This window comes from Eriocheir sinensis, chromosome 11 (assembly GCF_024679095.1).
Source record: "Eriocheir sinensis breed Jianghai 21 chromosome 11, ASM2467909v1, whole genome shotgun sequence".
In the NCBI taxonomy this organism is placed as follows: Eukaryota; Metazoa; Arthropoda; class Malacostraca; order Decapoda; family Varunidae; genus Eriocheir; species Eriocheir sinensis.
The window spans coordinates 9,841,775-9,866,659 of NC_066519.1; the positions used below are offsets into that span (position 1 = coordinate 9,841,775).

The following is a 24,885-nucleotide window of genomic DNA, read 5'->3' on the forward strand; positions in this document are numbered from 1 at the left end:
CGTCACACACTTCACACTGGGCAGTCGCATCGCGTTCTACCTGTGCTTCGACCTCACTTCTTTCTACATCACCATGCCGAAAGAAACCGGGAAAAGGAAGAAAGTCGTCCTTACCATACAGCAGAACACAATGCCGGCGATCAAAATGGCGGCCATAAATCCGGATTATCCGAAAAATCGGCTTATCCGAAAGAGGCTTCCCCCCTTCCATATATATATATATATATATATATATATATATATATATATATATATATATATATATATATATATATATATATATATATATATATATATTGTTGTGCCGGAAGCTTCCCCCGGCGACCATAGGCCTCTAGAAGGCTCCCAGAAACGAGCAAAGGGGCGGGGAGCAGGGCGAGCCGTCCGCGCCCAGGCGCCAGGCGGGAAGTGTTGCCAACTCGCATATATTTTTGCTACATGTTCTTGTATGATCTGAAATATACTGTAATATTCTAAACTGTACTGTTCTGGATATATATAGGAGAAGAGGGCGAGAGAGGGCCAGTCCCAGTCATAGTAAGCTAGTGGTAAGTGAAGAGTCCGAGTGAAGTGTAGCCTACTACTAAAGAAGAATATTAAACTACAGAAGCTGTGCAAAGTGTTTACATATCTCCCTCCCACGGAGTCTCCTGACGGCGACACGGAACCCAAGTAACACGTCCGGCATAACAATATGTACATCGGTGCCATAGTAAGCGCCACAAACACCACACACAGGCAAAGCAATGGCTGGAGAAGGTAGGGCACACACGCAAAAGCAAGTAACTGGGCCATGGTGAACGTAAACAATGGCGTGCGGGGCGTTTGTTGTGTGGTGTGCAAAGTAAAGAGAATCTCTTTACCTTGGTGGTGCAGTACACCGCCCGGGCAGAGCTTAGAGGCATCGCACGGGCAATATGAACGACTTTTAGCGGTGCGCGACAATTTATTTTTTATTTTTTGGGAAAAAAATCAAATTTTTTAAATCTCCCAGATACGGGCGAGGTCAGATACGGTGCACCCGGATAACTGAGGGTTTACTGTATCACCGGACGCCATTTTGCTGCCAGAACAGCTAGTAAACGTCGTTAGGAAGATCAGCGGACGCCATTTTGCTGCCAGTGAGTGACGACGTTTACTAGCTGTTCTGGCGGCAAAATGGCGTCTGCTAATCTTCCTGACGACATTTAAACATGCATCACAAGCTGTTCTGGGCGACGAGCTCCTTGCAACAGAGAATGAAAAGGAAGCTGAAGTGGTTATAGTGGCACAGAGAGATGAAATGCAATGGAAGCACTTATATGTGTTTGTTTGGGCTGCCATATTTGCTGATGACATCATCACAGCACGGAGGCGCTCCACCTCCCCAAACCAAGCTGCAGCGGGCGGTCCGAGTTGGCAACTCGGACTGGTGCGTCACACGTTTGAGAGGACCTGGAGCGGTCTGGGCAGGGGAGACCACAAACCGTGTCATAGAAGGTTTTACCCACGTGATCTGAAAATATGGTTCTGAAACCATACTGCGTCATAGGACACCACGCCTTATGAATCCGCGTCATACGCATCCGCGTCATATGCGACTTGAATGTACCTCCAACTCCCCCATTTTCTATTAACCTTGGAGAGCATGGGCCATCCTACCTGTTACCCCTTCGGGGAAACTCAACAGAATTGCAGGAGAGGATGCCCACTGTATGCCACCAGTGAAATGCCCCAAGATTTGTTTTTCTCTTTTCTACTATTCTCTTGGCCCCACACTTCCTCTGCGTGTATCGAAACACACGAGAAATTAATCAAGACGGATTCGCCGGCTGCCTGGGATTGAACCCACGACCAGCGTGACGGGAGTGCCACTCCTTACCGAGTCGGCCAAGTGGGTTATGGGAGGCTCCCTTATCAGGCCTAGTCATCGCATTACACGGGAACAGACATGAGCCATTAAATTATAGGCCAGTCTCACACACAAGTGTAATCTTTAAAATGTGTGAAAGAATTATAAAAAACAATGGGTTGAACATCTGGAAAGAGAAAAATTAATAAATGAGAGCCAGTTTGGATTTAGGCAGGAAAGTTATGGAGAGAGAGAGAGAGAGAGAGAGAGAGAGAGAGAGAGTATCCATATCACCGAGATATCCACTCAGGCACTCAGCCTCAGCCTCACTCGTGTGAGGAAGAAATGAGGGACACCATGAGCGACTGGCTAGTACTGGTACCAAGCAGTCTGGTACCGGTACTGTACCATATAGCTGGTACTGTTAGTACCGGTACCTAACCACCCCTATTGTTGAGTAGCGTGGCAGCGTGGGTACTGTATTGTTGTTCAAGTGGTGCGCAGGAAGAACTGAGCTCAGCTGTGTGGCTGCGGCACCGTGTGAGTCCAGTTGTGTGAGACATATGGTGGCCACTCCATAAAATATCACATATAAGTGGAATAAACATGTAAATTAAACATTTATTTGGATTTTGGATCCCACGTTATTTCAAAAATGTGTAAACCAAACTCGCGTAAATCGAGAGTTACCTGTATTTGGTGATACATAGACTATTGCAAAATGTTAGATTTGCATTCCACTATATGGATATAGATATGATGACAAAGATAATAAAGGCAATGATTAGACCACAGTTAGAATATGCAGCAGTGGTATGGTCCCCACACAAAAAAAGGATGGAAAGAAACTGGAAAGGATTCAGAGAATTGCAACAATAAATGGTACCTGAACTCTCAAATCTGCCATATGAAGAAAGATTGGAATGCATGAACCTGCCAACTCTGGAACAGAGGAGAGAAAGGGGAGACTTGATAATGTTTAAGTTGATGAGTGGTATGGATAAGGCAAATAGAGAGGACTTGATGGAGAGAGAGCAAAGGAGAGGACTGAGAGGACACAACAAGAAGCTGAGAAAGGGAACATGCTTGAGAGACAAAAAGAAGTACAGCTTTCCTCATAGAAGTGTGGATTTGTGGAACAGTTTGGAGGAGGAAGTGGTGGAGGTGAAGAGTGTCCACCAAATGAAAGAAAGATTGGATAAAAGTAGACAAGGAGACAGGACTATCTGAGCCTACCTCAGGCCCTGTATGCTACAAATAGGTGAATATACCCTTCCCCCACACTTCCACACAGCTACACCCTTCCCCTGACACCCTCTCACACACACTTACCGGCACCATTTGAATGTCCCCAGGTTTAACCGCTCCCACAAACTTGAGAAGGCCTGTTTGTGAGTCGATGAAGACAGCAACATTCTGAGGGCAAGGGAAACTTCAGTGAGCATGTTTCTGTGGTGGCAGATGCTTTAGTCTCTTACATTATACAGTACAGGAGGCAGGGCTGAAGGAAAAGCTTTGGTATCTTGAGGTTTTAACAATACATGATAGGTGTGAATGAGGATGAGTTTGCTAATAATGTGTATGAGGGAAGCAAAAGGAAAGAAACTATACGCTGCCTTCATGGATTTGGAAAAAGCTTATGACAGAGTCGATTGGATTGCATTGTGGGATGCTTTAAAGATTTATGGTGTGGGAGGAAAACTGCTTAGTGCAATAAAGTCTTTCTATGAGGATGCATCTGCATGTGTCAAAATTACTGGAGATACAAGTGAACATTTTGAGATAAAAGTGGGCTTAACCCCTTAGGGACGCCCGTCCCGCCTGCGGCCAAACAGTGGTTTACCGTCGTAGGATGCTCGTCCCGCCTGCGGACAGCCCATTTTCTTTGAATTTCGCTCGCTTTCTCAATGTCCTTGACCGCTTCCCTACTCAGATAAACACTCTCTGGCAACCCCCATGCAGTAGACAAACAAATATACGCCTAGCCACGCAGTCACACACCCGTACATGATGGAGGGTGGAAGCGAGACCCCACCCTCTCCCCAGCCGTCCACTTCCACCAGCGCTCGTCCACATCATGTTGCCAAGGAGACAAAACATCAAACACTAGTGGTGATGTTAGGCGAGTCCTCGACTTTTTTGACAGTGATTTTACAATGTCGAGTGACAGTGAAAGGGATGCTGATGACCCCAAAGCTGAGACTTCACCAGATTCAGACTTTTCTGATGACGGAATGCATCCTCCCGCATTCGCCTCCACCCTTTCCAAGGGAAGAGGCCATCACCTTCATCCACCTCTCCATACAGTGTCTTCCTCTGATAGTGAAGACACACCATGACGCGGGAGTCAGCGCGGCCGAAGGAGACCAAGGCGGCGCACATGTGCGGCACCGGCACACGGCCAGAGGAGACCAAGGCGGCGCACATGTGCGTCATGTGCCGGGAGGCTATCATCTTCCCATGGGCACCAAGCCACTGATACACCCCTGCCTTCATATGTTGATCCAGATAAGTACAATTGGGTGCCATGTGAGTCTTTTCCTGGTCATTCATATGAATTTGATGATAGTTTTTTCTGGACTAGCACCAGAGGTAAGGAGTATTGATGATGGGTCGGATTCTTTTCTGCCATATTTCAGGTTGTTTTTTGGTTGACATGATCATAACCCATACTGTTGATGAGACTAACAAGTATTTCCAGCAATCAGGGGGAATTGAGGGTAGTACTCAATTCTCCCCTGACCGACGCTGGAAAGACACGACTGTTGACGAACTGTTGGTCCTCTTGGTTCTTGTCATGCTCATGCCACTTAGCAAGAAAGCTAACATAAAAGATTACAGGATAAAGAGTACTCCGCTCCCTACTGAAATCTTTGGGAAATTCATGACACGTGACCGATTCCTGAAACTGAAGTTTTATCTGCACTTGAACGACAATGCTTTCATTGACAACACTGACAAAATGTTCAGGATTAGGCCTGTGTATGAACACATAAATAATAAATTTACACAACTGTTTACCCCGTTTCAGAAACTTGTTATTGATAAGTCATTGGTTTTATTCAGAAGAAATATTGGTTTCAGGCAATACGTAAAGACAAAGAGGCATAGGTTTGGTCTGAAGCTGTTTGTTCTTTGTTGTTGCAAGACTGGTGCAATAATGAGATCAATTTTGTACACAGGTAAGACCACAGAAGTTCCTCATGACGACCCACTTGGCTTTTCTGGTGCGGTTGTGAGAAAACTGCTTGAGCCTTACATGAACAAAGGACACATAATCTACACTGATAATTACTACACTTCAGCTCATTTGTCAACATACTTACATGACATTAAAACTGGCTTGTGTGGTACAGTTCGTACACACAGAAAAAATATGCCAACGTTTTGACACTTAGACAGAGGGGAAACAGACATTCAGACATGTGACACAATGATGGTTATTTCGTGGGCTGATAAGCATACAGTGAACATGCTTTCGACTATCCACCATAGGACAGTGCTTGACACAGGACGTGTTGACTGTGCCACAGGTGAGACGCAGCGAAAACCTGACTGTGACTGACTACACATTGAACATGAAACTGGTAGACAAAGCTGACATGCAGATAGGCAGTGTTGAATGTGTACGAAAGACAAGTAAATGGTACAAAAAATTCTTCTACCACATTGTTGACATGGTTGTGCTAAATTGCTTCAGGTACTACCAGTTGCAGACGCGAAATAAAATCATGCTGCGTGAGTTCATTGAGAAACTGGTAAAGGAAATTCTGGAAAAGCATGGCACTCTGACTGCAGTGCACTGAGGCTGCTCAGGTGCAGCAGGTGCAGACAGTATTCCTGACTGCCTGATGGCTGCTGATTGGGTGGCTTGGCACTATCCTGTGTCGTTGCCTCCCACAGAGAAGGATGAAGCTGGTGGAAAAAATCTTGGGCGTAGGAGGTGTCATGTGTGTTCAAACACAAACCGCCACCCAAGAAAACCAAGTCAAAAAACATCCTGGATGTGCAGTGAGTGCAAAGTGCCCCTGTGTGTAGGCGACTGCTTCAGGGACTTCCATATATATAAGCAATACTGAATGGCAGCTTTCAGCTAATGTAAATATTGTATATAGTTTAGTTGTTTATTTTTTGTAGTATTTCATTGTTCTGCTGATGCATGAAATTATATGGGGAATTTTTACATAAAGCAATCCACAGTATTTTTTACCTCAGGTGCACACAAAAGCATTAGTATTAGTGAATATCTTTTGCATACAAATCACATGGCAACCAATGTACTTTATAAATATATGTTGGTGTGGGTGAGTCACCTGGCGTTGGTGTGGGTGAGTCACGTGGCCGGCCGGGAAACAAGGAGTGGGTGAGGGGTGGGCGGCCTGGAATTTTCCAGTGACCCTTCTCCCTGGTATGCGCTCTGCCCCATCCCTTCCCCTCATCCCCACCACCACACCTGACATGACCTGTGTCTTCAATAAACTTCCTCTCCTGTTGTCTGCCTTGTGACAAAGGAAGCCGAGCGCGTGTACACGTGACCGCCAGAAATTCGCTCCAACCTCCAATTTCTAGACCTCCTGTAGGTGTTTTTTTTCTTTTCTTTTTTTCAAATTACTATGCATTTCTGTGTTTGGCTTGCTCATATCTACAACTTTTGTTCAATTATTTTTTTTGTCAGACAAAAAAAAGTTTTTTTTTCGGTTTTCCTTGATTTCCATATTCCATTCCATATTCCATTCCATATTCAATTATGGAAATAATCGAAATTCTGAATATACCATCAGAAAACACTTGAAAAACTAAAACTTTTGTTAAATTAATATTTTTGAAATACGCACATGAAAATCGGCGTTTTTTTGTGTTCTGGCCAACACAGGCGATTATTTTTTGCGTCCCTCAGGGGTTGAGACAAGGGTGCATCATGTCACCGTGGCTATTCAATATTTATATGGATGGTGTTATTACAGAAATTAAGGGCAAAGTTGAAGAAGTTGGAGTAAGACTGTTCGATGAGGGAAGGAAGTGGGTACTGAATTCGATACTATTTGCTGATGACACGGTGCTCATTGCAGAAAATGAAAGTGACCTACAAAATTTGGTCACTGTTTTTGATAGTGTCTGTAACAGGAGAAAACTGAAAGTAAATGTCAACAGGAGTAAAGTGATGGTTTGTGAGTGAAGTAGAAGTGAGGTTGTAGATTTTGTATGCCCATATAGAGTGGGAATTAAATGTGAAAAAGAATGCAAAATAATTTTGAATGGTGAAGAAATGGAGAAGGTCAATGAGTTTAAGTACCTTGGATCAGTTATGTGTAAGCATGGTGGTATGGAGGGAGATATAAGAGAAAGGGCATCGCAAGGAAGAAGGGTGGTAGGGTCTTTGGGACGAATCATAAATGGCAGAAGTGTGAGCATGGAGGTAAAGAGGGATTTGAGAAATACAATAATAGTACCAACCCTCACATATGCAAGTGAAACGTGGGCCTGGAATGAAAGTCAGAGGTCTAGAGTGCAGGCAATGGAAATGAGTTATTTGAGGAGTGCTTGTGGTGTGAGTAGAATGGATGGAATGAGTAATGAAAGCGTGTACAAGCATTTTGGAATGTGTCACAGGGGTGAAGGGAAGAAGTGTGGAGTGGTGGAAGAAGTGAAGCGACAGACTTTAAAGTGTTTTGGCCACATGGAGCGAATGGAGGAAAGATGACCAGAAGGGTGTATGTGAGCATAGCTGGGCGTTATCGCGATAAGTTATCGCAATACTTTATCACTGATAACAAAATCGGGTTATCAGCCATCTGCTACCTATTTAAATATATATCGGTATCTTTGTTAGTTTTGTAACCAAACTAGCGATAATCGCTACTTTTTTCTGCCTCTAAAAAAAAAAAAAAAAAAAAAAAAAAAAAAAAGTCTCCTCCCTACTGCGCATGTGTAGCCCGGGCGCCCGGTATTGTATGATAAAACTTCGGGCTATGAAATATCTTCGGTGAAGAGATTTCATACTTAGATCATCCACATTAAAACACTAGGTTACTTTTTTATGTTAGACTCAAAAATCAATATACAGTATCAAAGAGAAAAATCATTTAACTTTGCCCCCAAAATGATTAATCACTGCCTCAAATTTGATATTCCATATTCGTTTGTGAGCATGCCATGGTATTGAAGGCACCCGGCATTGTGTTATTTGGTGTCCCATCTTCAACAGCTGGCGCTTTTGTTTACAAACACTGGTCTCTCGTGAACTGCGCATGTTCAGACCAGTAAGTGTAGCCCTGTACAGTCTCACAAAGCTTTTTAACACATTAAGAGTTGCTGGAAGGCTGAATCAGACATACAGTACCACCATCCTCACTATTTCTAGAACGACACTCTGTACATATAAATACAACTCGTACAGAGTGTCGTTCTAGAAACAGCGGGGATGGTGGTAGTGGTACTGTATGTCTGATTCAGCCTTCCAGTAACTCTTAATTACGGTTAAAAAGCTTTGTGAGACCGTACAGCTCTACGCTTGATGGTCTGAGCATGCGCAGTTCACAGTGTTTGTAAACAAAAGCACCAGTTTTGACGGTGGGGACGCCAAATAACACAACATCGGTTCAGGTGTTTCTAGTATTACCGTCCATATGTACATGTCAACGTGTGGTTTTCAGGTTTCGTAAGTTTTCTAAAATACGGATAATGAAAATTTTAATTCATCTATGTTTTTTATTTGAAATATCAATATAGTATTGTTTTCGCCTATCTGACTTATCGCCAGCTAGTATCGGAATTGTGGATTTATATTGGTATCGGTTATCGCCTATATTTGTGTCTCCAGTTAATGAATATCAGTTATCACCGATAAGGTTTTCCATTATCAGTTATCGGTTATCAGGAATAAGATTTTCTGTTATCGTGCCCAGCTATGTATGTATATGAGTGAGATAGAGGGAGGGAATGCTAGAGGACGACCTCCAGTGAAATGGAGGGATAGGGTGCAAGAGTATGTAAGGAAGAGGGGGGAAAGATCTTTGAGAAACTTTGAACAGGCAAGGAGGGAGTGGCTGGATAGAGAAAGAAGGAAGCTCTTCTGCTGTGGCCATCCCCTGGTGGGAGCTCCTAGGAGCAGGTGTCGATGAAATGATGATGATGATGACGATGATGTGTATGAGGACAAGAGAGGGAAATAGCTTCATGAGCCTAGTGAAAGTTTAAAAAGGCTTCTGCAACATGAACATATAAAAATTATGAGAACCCAACTAACCTCATTTGAAGCCTTTGCAACTATTTGTTGTGAAAGCTCAGAGAGTCTGGGAATACTGGGCTTAATATGTAGTCAGAAAGAGATGTAAAATATGATGCCTGACTAAAGACAAACCAACTGGCTACGAGTTGGTCTTGGTGTGATGACTACAGCCTATATAATGACACCCTCCCTTAGGACACCAAACTTGGCGAGCTGCTCATTCATCATCATCATCTTCATCTGTTTAGCCTCAGGTGTTCCCATAGTTACCAGCAAGGTTAGACAGTCAATGATATGCATCTAACCAATCCTCTCCATTGTCTTAGCCTCTCTAATGCCCAATGCTGCCAAATACTCTTCAACACACTGCCTCCATGTCTTCTTTGGCCTGCCTGGTGGATGGTAACCTGGAACTTCCACCCCAGCAGCTCTCCCCTATGCCTCACCTTCCCCCTGCCTCTCACGTACCCAAACTACCTCAATCTCCATACTCTCAGCACTGTACTGGACTCAGGTGCTCAATCCCCTCTACATTTGATTAGTTTGAGACTAGAGATTGTGGAGGCAAGACCGACCTGTATATATAATTAATGCCAGTGCATTCTTCACAGAGGACTAAAGGCACTGTATCTATGAATCAGTTTGAGTAACACTTGCATATTCCTCTTTTAGGGGAAAGTCTGCCGTGGATTAAAATTGCATCTATGGTCATGAATAACTTATATGTTGTATATATTAGTACCATTGTTATCATATGAAAATTTGAAGCTGATCAGATGAAATGAAAAATTAAGAAAATTATTTTTTGTTATTTTTATGAAAATTTTGAATGAATTTTTCTCAGCCATTTTTTTACTGATTTTCTTATGACACACACATCTGATAAATCATTTTTATTCTCACAATTTGTCAAGATGTTTTTTTTAAACTATTTTTGTTAATCTGTCAAAAAAAAATTTCAACAAAGTGATGATGGTGAGTGTGAGGACGTGTTTTTGTTTTGTTAGTGACTTACAAATGTAATGTAGCAATTCTTTCTTTAGAAAACTTTAACTTAAAGGAGTTATCTTTGTCACCAATAGCATGGGTAGTCCAAGGAAGAGGAAGGAGGCAAGAGAGGCGGAGTGGCGGAGGTGAAGGGAGCGGCTGGTGAAAGGAGCGCGGGGTGAGGAGGGACGGTGGCCGACGCAGGTGAAGAACAAATTGAAATAAAATGAGAATGTGTGTTTTTGTTGTTTCCATGACCTACTAATGTATTAATAATGTTTCATCGATGACATCATCGAGCGTGACGTCATTGATGAAACCCGTGTTAAATCGAACATATCGCATTAGTTAAACGTATCTCCTAAAATATCAACTCATGTTAAATAAAAAATGCGTTATTTAAACTCGTGTTAATCGAGAGGTGACCATATTAATTTGTTCCAAACATTTTTGTGAGCAGGTTGCACTTTTCATATTCATATTTTTTATTTTACGTGCCAGCCTATAGCACCGGTAGGCTCTCTTGAGGGGCCTAAATGGTATTTGGCCCAAGCCTGTCATGGCGCAGGCAAGTGTTTTATATTGGTGCCATCTTTTCTTAGCTCATGCTCCCCCGGAGCTCGTTCTTCATTCACTTGGACGGTTTCCTCTAGAGTAGTTTCAAGCCACTCAGTGGTGACTGAAAAATCCCAGGTGGTAGCGGCGGATTCGAACCCACGTCGTCCATCATGCAATGAATGCAGGGCCCGCACGCTAACCACTCAGCCACCGCCTACCCAAATTGTGTTCCAAAACTGTTACATGGCTTACAAACTTCACCCTGAAGATTGCTGCATGTTTGATTTTTCAACATTTATTCCATACTTTGGCATGCCAGCTAATGCGCCGCAGTCATCGTGCCACGCCCACGCAGTAGCCATTTAAATCTCCTCGCTATTGGCATTTAAATTTATGTCTGACTGAAAAAAGATCTACCATTCGAAAGCCAATGGATAGGATGTTGCCATAGACCATATAACTCAATTTCATATTTTAAAAATTATTTTCATATTTTCACAGAGGACTCTTCCCTTAATATATCTTCTATCAACCATCGGGCAAATCTTAAGTCTTATTTAACAGGAAATAGTGGAATTTAATGAGAAAAGAACACACACAAAACCTTAAAATGACCTAATATCAGTGAGGGCTACAAATGTCAGGCAAAAACATGCTTTTATGATTTTTCAATAAAATTCTGACCAATATTGAGGTGCATCTGTTATGCTTGCACACCTTACATGTCATCAACTACAGTACTGTAATATGCTGAATAAAGCTTGCAAGTTAGTAGCATCATAACAGACATGAACAACACTCAAGAAACATGACCCACCTGTCCCTGTAGTTTAATGGGGTCATCCCCACCTAGCTTGTGAGAATGGACAGCAGACCTCTGCTGCTGCAAGATGCGATAATTGCCAGTTTGCTGAACGTGAAAGCGGAGAAAGCCCAATGGTGGGATGTCTGTGGCTGGGAAGACCAGCTCAAAGGTGGCAGATGAATTCCGGCCAGGAATGGACAGGACGGGATCAGGAATGGGCACAAGCTGAGCCTCGACTGCATTGCCTGAGGAGAATACTCGATTAAAACTTTATTTTCTTTAAGTAAAGGAGGAAAGCCAAGGATGCAAAAAAATCCACCAAAATGCTCCTATAAATGAATACAGGGGAAGATTCCAAAAGACAGTTTAGTTGCAGAGGTGTCTTGATACCCCGTATTAAAAGCAAGTAAGTCATAGAAAGGAGGAAATATAGTAAGAGGAAGGGTATTCCAAAGCTTACCACAGAAATTGATGAAAGGGAAACAATAATGACTTAGCCTTGCATTAGGAAGTTGGACAGCATAGGGATGAATTTTTACAGGAGTAGAGTAGGTAGGGAGACACCTACCGAAATGGGTGCAAGCCACGCCCGGTGAGGTATATACGAGAAGCAAGGAGGGTGCTGCAAGCCCTTCAAAGACCCTTCATGTGTCCTCACTTTCTGTTTCCCTATTGTCTCATCTACCCCAGAGAGTAGTTTAGCATGCTCTCTAAAGACAAATCCTCTTACTTTCCACGCCACACTACATACATGCAACACACACACCACTTCCCAAAAATTTTTCAAAATTCAAAATGGCTTATCATAATTCATGCCCCCAGAGTGACGGACTCCACTTTCAGCCTTCGACCCAAGAGGTGTCTTGATACCTCTTCCAGCTTTCTCTTTATTAACCCTCTCGCACACCGAAAGTTTCCAGTAAGTTTCTGTTCCACTCATCATGCATTTCTCAGGCCCGACCGGCCTTTTTTTGCCGCCTCAATACACTACATTCCCGGACGTATTTTACCCTCACAGATATATCGTACCCCAATAAATTTGGTATCAATGGCTTCATAAAGACTTGTACTAGAACATGCACAAATAAAAATGCAGGAAAATATATATATAAACAATACAAACTTGTTTCAGGTGTCCGTATAGAGTATTGTTGACAATAAATCCTAAGTGCCAACTCTTTCCCATTCGCTAGCTCAAAATTTTGTAGGCCAACTTTTTTTAGCTGAATATATGTTTCAAAGCGGAATTTAGTGAGGATTCTTATGGTATCCCCAAAAATCCTCATACACCTATTAGTTCCCGAGTTACACAGATAAAACTATTTTTTTCCTCTCCAGTCAAAGTAAGTTAACAAATAAAAATCGCTCAAAGCTCCTCATCTAAGCTCCTTAGAAAGGTTGCCACATGTTACCATTAAGAAACTTATCCCAACAAATGACGCTCCCAAATTTGACGCACTTTCACCGAAAACTTATTTTTAATCAATTTTTTAAAACTTTTATGACGCGTTCTGTGTCATCGTGCGCCAAGACCTTTTACCCTTTGATGACACTAATAGCATCTTCCATTTAGCATAACCCGTTTCTGGGTCGTGATCTGGCGTGTTCCATTTAGCGGAACCGATCAGCTGACGCCGCAGCCTGCACCCATTTTAGAGGATCTGGGTGACCCCACTGCCGAGCAGGGTTAGCCAGATCACTTTCGACCCAAGACCCAGGCCAGGACCGAGACTATCGCCGCCGCCGCCATTTGCATGCCTTATTTCCCATATTTGGGTATTTTTTGCTACAACCACTGCATCCAGGTGGTGCCTGGTGATCCGAAATTGTAGGTACTGTATGCCAGTTACATACTTACCCATAGATATGTGCCGAAAACCATGAATAATAAGTTAAAAGTGGTGCAGTGGGCAGGGCGTTGAAATTTTAATTTCGGGCCCAGCAAGAGGCCTGTAGTGGCTTTAAACAAAAGCAGTTGGATGAATAGATGTGTGGAGAGCCATATATGTATGGCGGGGCAAGGGTTTTGTGGCCGGGCGAGGGAGGGGAGTGAAACGCGACGGCTGTGTTTTATACAGAATAGCACCCACCCAGGTGTCACATTGGCGCTGTGTCCAAGGGTAATGGGCTCCCTCCCACCACAGGCTCAAGGGCGGATGCGACGGAGATGAGCACCGAGGCCACGCGCTGCTATACCCCCCAACTTTACCTTTACCTTACAGTGACTGACGTGTTTATTGCCGATACATGTTGATTTGTTATTTATCATTACCTACCCAGTTAATTTTCGTCATCATTGGTAACCCCCATTTATGCATAATGTAAAGATGAATCGTTTGTTTCAGTGAGTTTGTGTTATTTGGGTCACTGATATCAAAAAAATACCAGCTAGGTTAGATTATCAATGAGTGAAGCAGTAACAATGCAATATTAAGTCTAAATGGTAATCAATTGGGCAAAACTTAAGAATAACCACTCCAAACCAATATTCGTATTAATTTAGCACGTGAAAGAATTATTATTATAATGCATTTTTGTATACGTTTTACCTTGGTGAGGGGCCAGGGGGGCAAGCCTCTTTAATTATAGAGTTAGGTGGCTCGGATTTTCTAAGTCCATTGTTATTGTTTCACAACCGCCTCTATACACAGACTGAGCCTGATACCTGCCTTGCAGTGCACCCTACAAACTAGTTCCTAAGTCAGTGCGCGCAGGTCGTAATGTTCAGTTGGAGTAGTTTAAATATATTTGACATGTGGTCAAAACTTACACGGACAGATTGGGAGGGCGGCGGTGGGGGGAGGTGGGGGGGCAGTATGCCCACCATCTGATGACACGCCTGACACTCATCAACAGATTGAATGCTAGGTCATATTGGAATAGACTACAAGAGTATGCATTAGGGATTTTCCTTACTTTCGAGACAATTTCTCCTGATATAGGGATTTTTCTAGGGAAATTTTGGAAGGCCATTTTTCAGTGATGGCTCCCCAATACCCCAGTTCCCCAGGTTTGTCTTGGGGTGGTGGAGGGTGGAGTGGTAATTCTTGAGATTTACCACTAGGCCTGATAAGGGAGCCTCCCATAACCCACTTAGCGAATGGGGTACCTCTTTGGTTCAAGATAAGTACAAGATAACTAATAATGCGGCTATAGGTCCAAATAGGTTAAGTTTCCTAAATGATGAGTTTTGTTTAAAATTACATTCCATCATATTTTTGTTGCGAGGTATAATTTGAAGGCATGAATAGTATTTCAATTGTTGTAGAAAGTATCCAATTTGGATTATCAATATACAGTCATCTATCAAAGGTGGCATATGCTGGGGTGTGAAGTCCGAGGTCCCTCGGACAAGTCTCCATGCAAGGCCCCCTTTCATCCTGAGTACCTCCTGGCAGGATTTATCAACTTGCTCAAGTCACAATCTCTGTAGGTGTCATTATTAGTTTCTTCTGATCTTAGAGTGAGTCAAAACTGTAAAGTTAACATGTGCCCAGTTATGATAATCATTATTAATAGTTTCGTGTCAACGTGTTCCATCAATGTCCCCAATCACACCTGGGAACCCAGCAATGTCTTGAAATTGTTTCTGTCTTGATTAATCTGTGTAATAAGAAAAAACAATTTTGTACCTGTTGATAATTGTGCTCAATGTTTTATTAGTTAAATAAATGCATTTGTACAGTTGTTTTGCTTTATTTTCTTATGCGGAGGATAGACTTGATCTTGATTTTCATGACCCTATTTGTGCTGAGTGAATGAGAGAGTTATAGTTCAGCAGTGTTATCATTAGGTAAGGTTGGAGGCATTTGATAAGCTGTGTGTTGTCTTGATCCTGACAAGTTATGCACAGGACACCAGTACAGGTGCATAACACGGATATTTGTGTTGGCTGCTGGGGGAACTGGGGTGTAGGGAAGGAAATGAATAGGTGTACTACTAGTTAGTCTTGGTGTGTTGTGACCAGGGTATGGAGTCGGATTTTCAAAACTGACTCAGTAAATTTAAATGTGACTCCAGTAAATTTAAATGTTACTCCCGCTCCGACTCCAGGAAATTTGAAGGTATGATATATATATATATATATATATATATATATATATATATATATATATATATATATATATATATATATATATATATTTTACCATCCGTGGATATCACTTAGCAATTATCCTCCATGATAGAATTAAATATACACATTAGCTCATGCAAAACACCATAAAATATGGCAAAAGGATACCTGTACTATCTGTTGTCAGGGTGGTTGTTGCGGCATGTACCGCCCTCCTTCCTTAAGGTATATCCTCAAGAAAATACAAAATAAAAAGCATGAAAAATATTAAAATACCAATATTCCCATAGACTGTTTGATTGGACATATCTTCCAAAACGTCAATTTCTCCCAATTTGTAAGAATCTCCATGAAGTGAAATCTTTACTTAAAAATTAGTGCTCATATTTTACCGACGACTCTGACTTCTATTCCGACTCCGACTCCGACTCCGACTCCGGCCAAAAGTAGCCGACTCCTCGACTCCGACTCCGACTCCGACTCCACACCCCTGGTTGTGACAAGTGAGTGTGTATTTGTTTTCTGAATGAGTATTGTACCGCAGTCTAAAGTCTGTAGGGGGAGGCTGTTCCAGTCACGTGTGGTGCGTGGAAAGTATGAGTCCGTACATGTGTCAGTGTTTGTGTGATACGTTTGGTATTTTTGGCTGAGTGTGCGCTGACTGTTTGCGTCCTGTAAGTATGTGTGTGGGTCAATGTCAATGTACGTGTATGTGATCTTGTACAGAATTTTAAGTGTGTGCTTGTCTGCACATGTGAAGAGGTTACATATTAATCTGTTATTTGATCTGTGTTATGATGCCTGGTGTTCAAGTTCATTGTTTATAATGAACCAAGCCACCTTGGTGTTGATTAGTGCTAACTTATAAATGTTTGTGTGTGTGTGTGTAAGGATCCCACACTGTGGAACAGCATGCTAGTGTTGGTCTCACAAGTGTGTTGTTCATCAGCGCTTATTTGTCTCTGGCCCTTAAGCCTGCGTCAAGTGAGAACCTATTACCCTGGGACACAGGCAAGTATCTAATGTCTAAGTTAAAAGAGTAGTGGGCTTTTTTTATTATTGTTTTCTTTTTTTGTGCCCTTGAGCTGCCTTCTTTATTGTAAAAAAGGGAAGATGAACAGGTGGTGTGCCATCTGCCTAGGCTGGGCCTATGAATTTTAGAGTAAAAGAGTCTACATTAAGATGGTACAGCAAGACACAAAAGCTAGAGGGAGTAGACTGGCATGTAGGAGACTGGGGGAGCAAGCTGATGTTTAAAGTAAGAACGAGAACCCCGCAGCTAAATGGCAGGAATAGGGACGGGGGAAACCAGAACTGTAGCTGTAGGACAGGGGAGAAAGAATCAGTGGAACACCCAATAGTAGAATGCAGCAACCATGAGAGGCAGAGAGGGGAGTTATTAGTAGCACCAGGGAGGAGTGGGCTAAGAGGCTGGAGGAGGACAGCTATCGCCGCAGTGCGTGTTGGATGGAGATGCAGTGCTGGGAATAAAGGACACAAATGCTTGAATGGATAAGCAATGTCAGTAAGTTATTCCAGCAACAAACTGAAAAGTAAAGTGTGATAGTATATTGCAGTGAAGAAAAATTAAGCTACACAGCACAATTGAAAGGAAAAGTGTGAATAAACAGGAGAGACGCCCGAGAGGAGGACAGGTCAAAAGAAGAAGAGGAAGAATGTTTGTTTACATATCCGCCTAAAAGAAAACCCGGACATGGGTCTGGGTTTATCCCCGAACCTGGTTCCGGGTTTTGTGTCAAATGGAAGATGCTGTAAACGTGTCATCGTGCGCAAGAGGGTTAACTTCTGCAAGATTCACGGTCTTCGCTCTAATTTTCATTCTGTGGAACATCATCTCTCCTCTAAACCTCACCTTCTCTTCCTCACCAAAACACAGGTTTCTGAGGCTACTGACAGCAATCTCTACTCTGTTCCCTCCTACTATCTCAATCCTAAATTTCAATCCCAAGCTGGATGTTGCATCTACAGTTGTCCCTCAAATAGTACGGGCGTTAGGGACCCAGGACCCCCGTACTATTCAAAAATCCGTATAAAATTAGTGCCCCCCCAGAAACACTTGTGGGCACTCCAACGGAATCCGGGTCCCGCACGGCTCAGCTATTACCCACAGGCCCAAGTTGCCAGTTATGCATTTTCTGCTGCAGTCACAGTGCAGTGTTACCACGCTAGGGGGGGTCGAGGGGGGTGAAGCCCCCCTGTTAGAGGTCAGGTTATTTAAAGTTCGGTTGGAGTAGTTTAAATATGCATCCCTTAACTATATAATATGAAGGCGTAATGTATTTTGGAGGCGCGGAGTCAATCTCCACAATCACCGTTTCGTATCTTATTTCAAGTATGATTTAGAGAGTAATAAAAACTGTGGTAGAGTAAGAGAGAGTGTGAGTGTATGACATGGCTCAGGAGCGCTGCCAGGATGGCTCCGTTGTCCAGCGTGGTAACACTACAGCAGAAAACACATAACTGGCAACTTTGGCTGGCGAGTAGAAGCTGAGCCAGACAGGACCCAGATTCACATGGCATGCTCTCCCTACCGCAACTTAACTCAAACCAAAACGTAACTTCTCCTAAATATGAATTTTTCTGCAAGGTGAATACCTTTCTCGAACACTTTGGGGTGCTTCCAGCAGGTGTTTTGGCTTGTCTCTTGGGTATCATATGTTCATGTTATGTGGTAATGGAGAAGCGTAGCTGGGGTTGTGTACACAAACGGACTTAGGGAAAGTGCATAGGTTTCAATCTGGCAAAACAGTGTTCCTGATGTAGTGCACACACATGGACTGAGGAGATGCGCATGGGTGGCAGTCTGGTAGAACAGTGTTGCCACTCACGCAATGGCTACTTGGTGCAACGAACGGGAAATTTAAAAATCCTAAAAAATCTTCTATGACAATCCGTATAAAACCGAACCCGTACTATTGGAAACCGTACTATTTGAGGGACGACTGTACGTACGCAACGACATCACTTGCTCTCATGCCCACGACCTTGACTTTTCAGTTTTCTACCATCTGGCTAAGACTTCATTGTCATTCTATTACTAAATACATCTGTGCTGTTTATCTCTCACCTAACTCTACTAACTATGTAAAATTCTTTGACTACTTGAACTCTAAAGTGGAGCACATCTTGACCCACTCTCTCTTCACTGAAATTTCCATCATAGAAGATTTCAATGTTCACCACCAGCTTTGGCTTTCATCCTCTTTTACTGACCAGCCTGGTGAACAAATCTACAACTTTGCTATCCTCAATGATCTTGAGCAGTTGGTTCAGCACCCTAAACTTATTCCCGACTGTCTTGGAGACCGGCCCAACATACTAGATCTCTTCCTTACCTCTAACCCTTCTGCTTACTCTGTCAAACTGTTCTCTCCGTTGGGCTACTCCGATCACAACCTTATTTCTGTATCTTGTCCTATTGCCCCTGTACACCCTCTGGACCCACCGAAGAAGCGATGCTTCTGGCATTTTGCTTCAGCTCGGTGGGACGACCTGAGGATGTCCTTTTCTGATTTCCCATGGAATGATTACTGCTTTCAGGAGAGAGACCCCTCTGTGTGTGCCCAGCACATCACAGAGGTGATTGTCTCCGGAATGGAGGCATACATTCCACGTACTTTCTCTACTCCTCATGCTAAAAAGCCTTGGTTTAATCACGCTTGTTCTTGTGCTATCAAAGATGGAGAGGCAGCTCACAAAAGGTACCAGAGCCTTCGCACTCCTACTAACCATTATCTTTACATTTCTGCCCGAATTTGTGCCAAATCTGTTCTTCGACTTACCAAAAGCTCTTTCATCCATAGTAAATGTCAAACAAAACCTTGCTTTCTCTAATGCTTCCAGAGACTTCTGGCACCTGGCCAAAAATATCTCCACCAATTTCACTTCATCTTTCCCTCCTCAACCCTGACGGCAGCACTGCCATCTCATCTATCTCTATGGCTGAACTATTCTCTCAACCTTTCTGTAAAAACTCCATTCTGGATGATTCTGGGCATATTCCTCCTACTCATCCCCCTTCTGACTCCTTTATGCCTGTTATTAAGATTCTTAAGAATGATGTTTTCTATGACCTCTCTGGCCTTAACCCTCAGAAGGGTTATGGGCCTGATGGCGTGCTTTCTATTGTCCTTAAAAACTGTGCTTCTGTGCTGACACCCTGCCAAGTCAAGCTCTTTCGCCTCTGCCTGTCAATGTTTACCTTTCCTTTTTTTTTTTTACAGCAACAGAGACAGCAAAGCACAAAAAAAAAAAAAAAAAAAAAAAAAAAAAGCCCGCTGCTGCTCTAAAAAGAATCCAAAGCCTCCTCTGAAAGAGTTCAAGTCAAGTAGGCAGGAGGGAATACAGATTGAAGAAAGATTGTTCCAGAGTTTACCAGCGTGAGGATGAAGAGTATAGGGATGAGCATGATCCCGAGTAGGAGTGCAAGGGGGAGGGGGGGGGGGAGCATGCAAAGTCAGTCAGAGAAGAGTCATCCATGGAAAGATCGATAGAAGAGAGAGAGAGGCAAACTGCGCTGGAATTTAAAGGAAGACTGAAGACTATAGGAGGAGGAGAGCTGATGAGACGAAGAGCCTTTGCCTCCACTCTGTCCAGAAGAGCTGTGTGAGTTGCTGGAAGTACGCCTACATACAGCCTGTGTCTAAGAAGGGTGACCGTTCTAATCCCTCAAACTATTGCCCTATAGCTTTACTTTCATGTCTATCTAAAGCTTTTGAATCAATCCTTAACCGGAAGATTCAAAAGCACATTTCCACTTCTGATCTTCTATCTGATCACCAGTATGGGTTCCACAAGGGGCGTTCTACTGATGATCTTCTTGCTCTCTTAGCCCTTTCATTGCACATGGTGCGGGATGCGACAAACCCCCCAGGTGCCCCTGGGTAGCCCAATGGTGGGGTCTCTTTTAACCACTATATCTCAAAAACTATTCATAACAGCTGAAACAACAAAACACCATTGGAAAGAGGAGGCCCAGATCTGTAAGATTCGGTTTTGTATGCTGTTATATTATTTCATATGTGCTGTGTAGAGTCGATAAAACTTGATGTACTATTGAGTTTTTTCCTACAGTACATCCGCACGGCCAGCCTCAGGGGGCAACTGAGAGTGGTGCGGGGCAGTGCAGTAGTATTGTCAACTGAAATATTTACAACTATACTTGTTAAAAATATCAATCAGGTGATTGGTGGAGCTATGCAAAAATGCCGCTATATTGGATGAGAACATCGGCCAGTTACTTGTCCGTATATTTTGCGCTCTAGGCTGATATAATTTTCCACCAAATTTAGTGGAAAACCCACTGAATTGACAATGCTGTGGGGTGAGAAATAGTGTTGGAACACTCTTATACGTGGGAAATTTGAGTGCGACAGGAACTTGCAGTGAGGATTTAGCACCACCGGCAAGTTACGATAGTCCTCGCTGCGAGGATTTAGCAACGAGTGGGTCAACTGACTCTTGGTCATCCTCTCTGAGCTGTTTCGGTGAAGCTTTATCTGTTGCGCTAGACATAACGAAAGCTTTCGATAAAGTCTGGCACAAATCTTTGCTTTCTAAACTTACCTCCTACGGGTTCTATCCCTCTCTCTGTTTCTTTATTTCGAGTTCCCTTTCTGACTGTTCTATCTCTGCTGTGGTAGACGGTCACTGTTCTTCCCTTAAACCTATCAACAGTGATGTCCCACAGGGCTCTGTCATATCACCAACTCTCTTCCTGTTATTCATCAATGATCTTCTTTCCATAACAAACTGTCCTATCCACTCATATGCTGATGACTCTACTTTGCATTATTGAACTTCTTTCAACAGAAAACCCTCTCAACAGGAATTGCAAGACTCCAGACTGGAGGCTGCAGAACGCTTAACCTCAGACCTTGTTATCATATCCGATTGGGGTAAAAGGAACCTTGTGTCCTTCGCTGCCTCAAAAACTCAATTTCTCCACCTATCAACTTGACACAATCTGCCCACTTCTCCCTTATTCTTTGACAACACTCAGCTGTCACCTTCTTCAACACTCAGCATCCTCGGTCTATCCTTAACTCAAAATCTCAACTGGAAACTTCACATCTCCTCTCTCACTAAATCAGCTTCCTTGAGGTTGGGCATTCTGTATCATCTCCGCCAGTTCTTCTCCCCCGCACAGATGCTTTCCATATATAGGGGCCTTGTCGACCCTCTTATGGAGTATGCATCTCAAGTGTGGGGGGGGCTCCATTCACACAGCTCTCCTGGACAAAGTGGAGTCTAAGGCTCTTCGTCTCATCAGCTCTCCTCCTCTTACTGACAGCCTTCTACCTCTTAAATTCTGCCGCCATGTTGCATTTCTTTCTATCTTCTATCAATATTTTCATGTTGACTACTCTTCTGAACTTGATAACTGCATGTCTCCCCCCCTCCTGCAGCCCCGCTGCACATGACTTTCTACTCAAGCTCATCCCTATACTGTCCAAACCTCTTATGAAAGAATTAACCAGCATCTCCATTCTTTCATCCCCTTCACTGGTAAACTCTGAAACAGCCTTCCTTCGTCTGTATTTCCTCCTGCCTATGACTTGACCTCTTTCAAGAAGAGTGTATCAAGACTGTTGCTTAAATTACAGGCTCACGGAGTAGAGGGTAAAGTTTTGAACTGGGTCAAGGCGTGGCTTAGCAATAGGAAGCAAAGAGTGCAAATCAATGGTAAAAGATCTGACTGGGGATGTGTTACGAGTGGGGTCCCACAAGGTTCGGTCTTAGGTCCACTTTTGTTTATTATTTATATCAATGACTTAGACACAGGAATTAGTAGTGATGTTAGTAAATTTGCAGATGATACCAAGATCGGTAGAGTAATTGAGTCGGATCAGGACGCTAGTATTCTCCAAGGTGAACTCAACAGATTATATGACTGGGCGGATAAATGGCAGATGGAGTTCAATGTAGGGAAGTGCAGTATTCTGAGTGTAGGTAGGAACAACCCCTCACATAACTATTGCTTAAATGACACTCTCATAAGTAGGTCTGGGTGTGAGAGGGATTTAGGGGTCTTAGTGAGCTCTGATCTCCGTCCAAGGGCACAATGCATTCAAGCTAGAAATCGAGCTAATAGGGTACTGGGATTTATTTCAAGGAGCGTAAGCAACAGAAGCGCCGAAGTCTTCCTCAAACTATATTTAGCATTAGTTAGACCTCATCTTGACTATGCGGTTCAGTTCTGGTCACCCTACTATAGAATGGATATCAAAATGTTAGAATCGGTGCAGAGGAGGATGACTAAGATGATTCAGGGGTTGAGAAACTTGCCATACGAGGAAAGACTCAACAGTTAAACTTGCATTCTCTAGAAAGGCGAAGGGTGCGTGGATACATGATCGAGGTTTATAAATGGATGAAGGGCTTTAATAAGGGAGACATTCATAAGGTTTTGTGGGTAAGAGAACCGGGTAGGACACGAAGTAACGGGTTTAAACTGGATAAATTCAGATTCAACAGGGACATAGGCAAAAATTGGTTTACTAACAGGGTGGTGGATGAGTGGAATAGGCTTAGCAGTCATGTGGTGAGTGCCAATACAATTGTCACATTCAAAAATAGACTAGATAAATTCATGGACAGCGATACTAGGTGGGGTTATAGATACACGGGAGCTTAGGGTCAAAGGAGCTGCCTCGTACAGGCCTACCGGCCTCTTGCAGACTCCTGCGTTCTTATGTTCTTATGTTCTTAAGACACCTCTCCATCTGAAATTGACCTCTCTTTTGGCCACTCTATACTTTTCGCTATATGGGAGCAACAGTCAGCGGGCTTTTTTTCTACATCTTTTTGTTGCCCTTGAGTTGCTCTCCATGCTGTAAAACAAACAAACAAACAAACAAACAAACAAACAAAAAAAAAATGCAGTTAGCAGGTTCAGGAGAGAGGTCTGCATGAAAATAACTAATAAGGATGGCAAGAGAAGCAACACTGCAATGGACCTGAAAAGAGTTAAATCAGAAGAAGGCTGTTCCAGAGCCAACCAATAAAAGGATTGAAAGAATGAAGATGTTAGTCAATTCCAACAGAAATAAGATGGACATCACAGGAATGAAACTGAGTATAAAATTGTGTGCAGTGAGGCTGAGGCTACAGGGGTCAAGGCTTGCAGCTTGAAAGATAAGGAGAGACATGATGAAAATAACAAGAGCTGTATTGTGGCAGACTTAACCCCTTCACTCCGGCGACGCAGACGTCGTCACTGTATGGAAAGGGTTAGTCCTCTTCTAAATCTCATAATCCTCTTCCATTTTCTCTAATCCACTTCTAAACCTCTTAAGAGGAAATGGAAGAGGATTAAGAGGAATTTAGAGGAGGATTGAGAGGTTTAGAAGAGGATTAATCCTCTTCCATTTCCTCTTGACCCTTTCCATGCTGTGATGCCGACGTCTGCGTCACGGATGGAAAGGGTTAAGGGGTTGAGGAGAGTCTGTAAGAGTAGAGGAGTTAATAAGATAAATATAAGGATGCTTCAGAAAGGACAAAAAGAGTGAAGATACTGGTTTACTCTTGCATTAGGCCTATCAAGTTATACTGTACTGAGATGGAGAAGAAAACCAACAACTCTCTTCTGACCCATTCCCTACTCACCCTGGTAGTTAGTGATCTTGTAGGCGACCTTGTCTGGAACTGGCACCCTAACATAGTGGGTGACAGGCCTACCAAGAGGGTTGTACACGGTGACGGTGAAGGCGGAGGCGGTCTCAGTGATGGGGCAGCTGGATATGTTAAGTAGTGGACAGAACTGGGACGACATTCCCTTCGCCTCCTTGATGGCCTCAGGCGTCTGCAGCTTGCTGTCAGGGATGCCAAAACACTGTTGGAGTTACCTATGGACTTTCAGGCAAGAAATAGCCCAAAAGAAGCCCCCCAAAAAGTGCACAAAGGACTGATTTTTAACACCATATCTAACTCAAATTTGGAAAGATTGCTAAAATTACATTGATTCACTACTTGAACTTTGGTCCAATTGACAATGCCCATCACCAAAATGGCAAATTGACACACTAAACATCACCAAAATTGAGATTCTACTGCATGCAACTGCTTAACCCTTTCCATCCATGACGCAGACGTCGGTGTCACAGTATGGAAAGGGTCAGAGAAAATGGAAGAAGATTAATCCTCTTCTAAACCTCTCAATCCTCCTCTAAATTCCTCTTAATCCTCTTCCATCTCCTCATAAGAGGTTTAGAAGAGGATTAAGAGGTTTAGAAAAGGACTAACCCTTTCCATACAGTGACAGCGTCGGACGCCCGTCAGGCGCATCGGCATCGCCAGAGTGAAGAGGTTAATTTGTTCCCTAATTGGAAACCAGTTCTTGCCAATTCCATCTTCAAACTTATTTTATCTGTCTGTACCCA

At 43.1% G+C, this 24,885-nt stretch overlaps 1 protein-coding gene across 2 annotated transcripts in view; it reads right to left on the reverse strand.

Annotated features, from left to right (window-relative positions):
- LOC126996816 (lysosomal alpha-mannosidase-like) overlaps positions 1-24,885 on the reverse strand; it is a 114,223-nt gene that overhangs the window by 45,102 nt on the left and 44,236 nt on the right. For both annotated transcript variants that reach the window (XM_050857678.1, XM_050857676.1), the window contains exons 11-13: positions 24,113-24,318; positions 11,422-11,654; positions 3,164-3,247 (exon numbers count right to left, since the gene is read on the reverse strand). In XM_050857678.1, the coding sequence (XP_050713635.1) occupies positions 3,164-3,247; positions 11,422-11,654; positions 24,113-24,318 (523 nt within the window). The remainder of the gene's footprint in view (positions 1-3,163; positions 3,248-11,421; positions 11,655-24,112; positions 24,319-24,885) is intronic.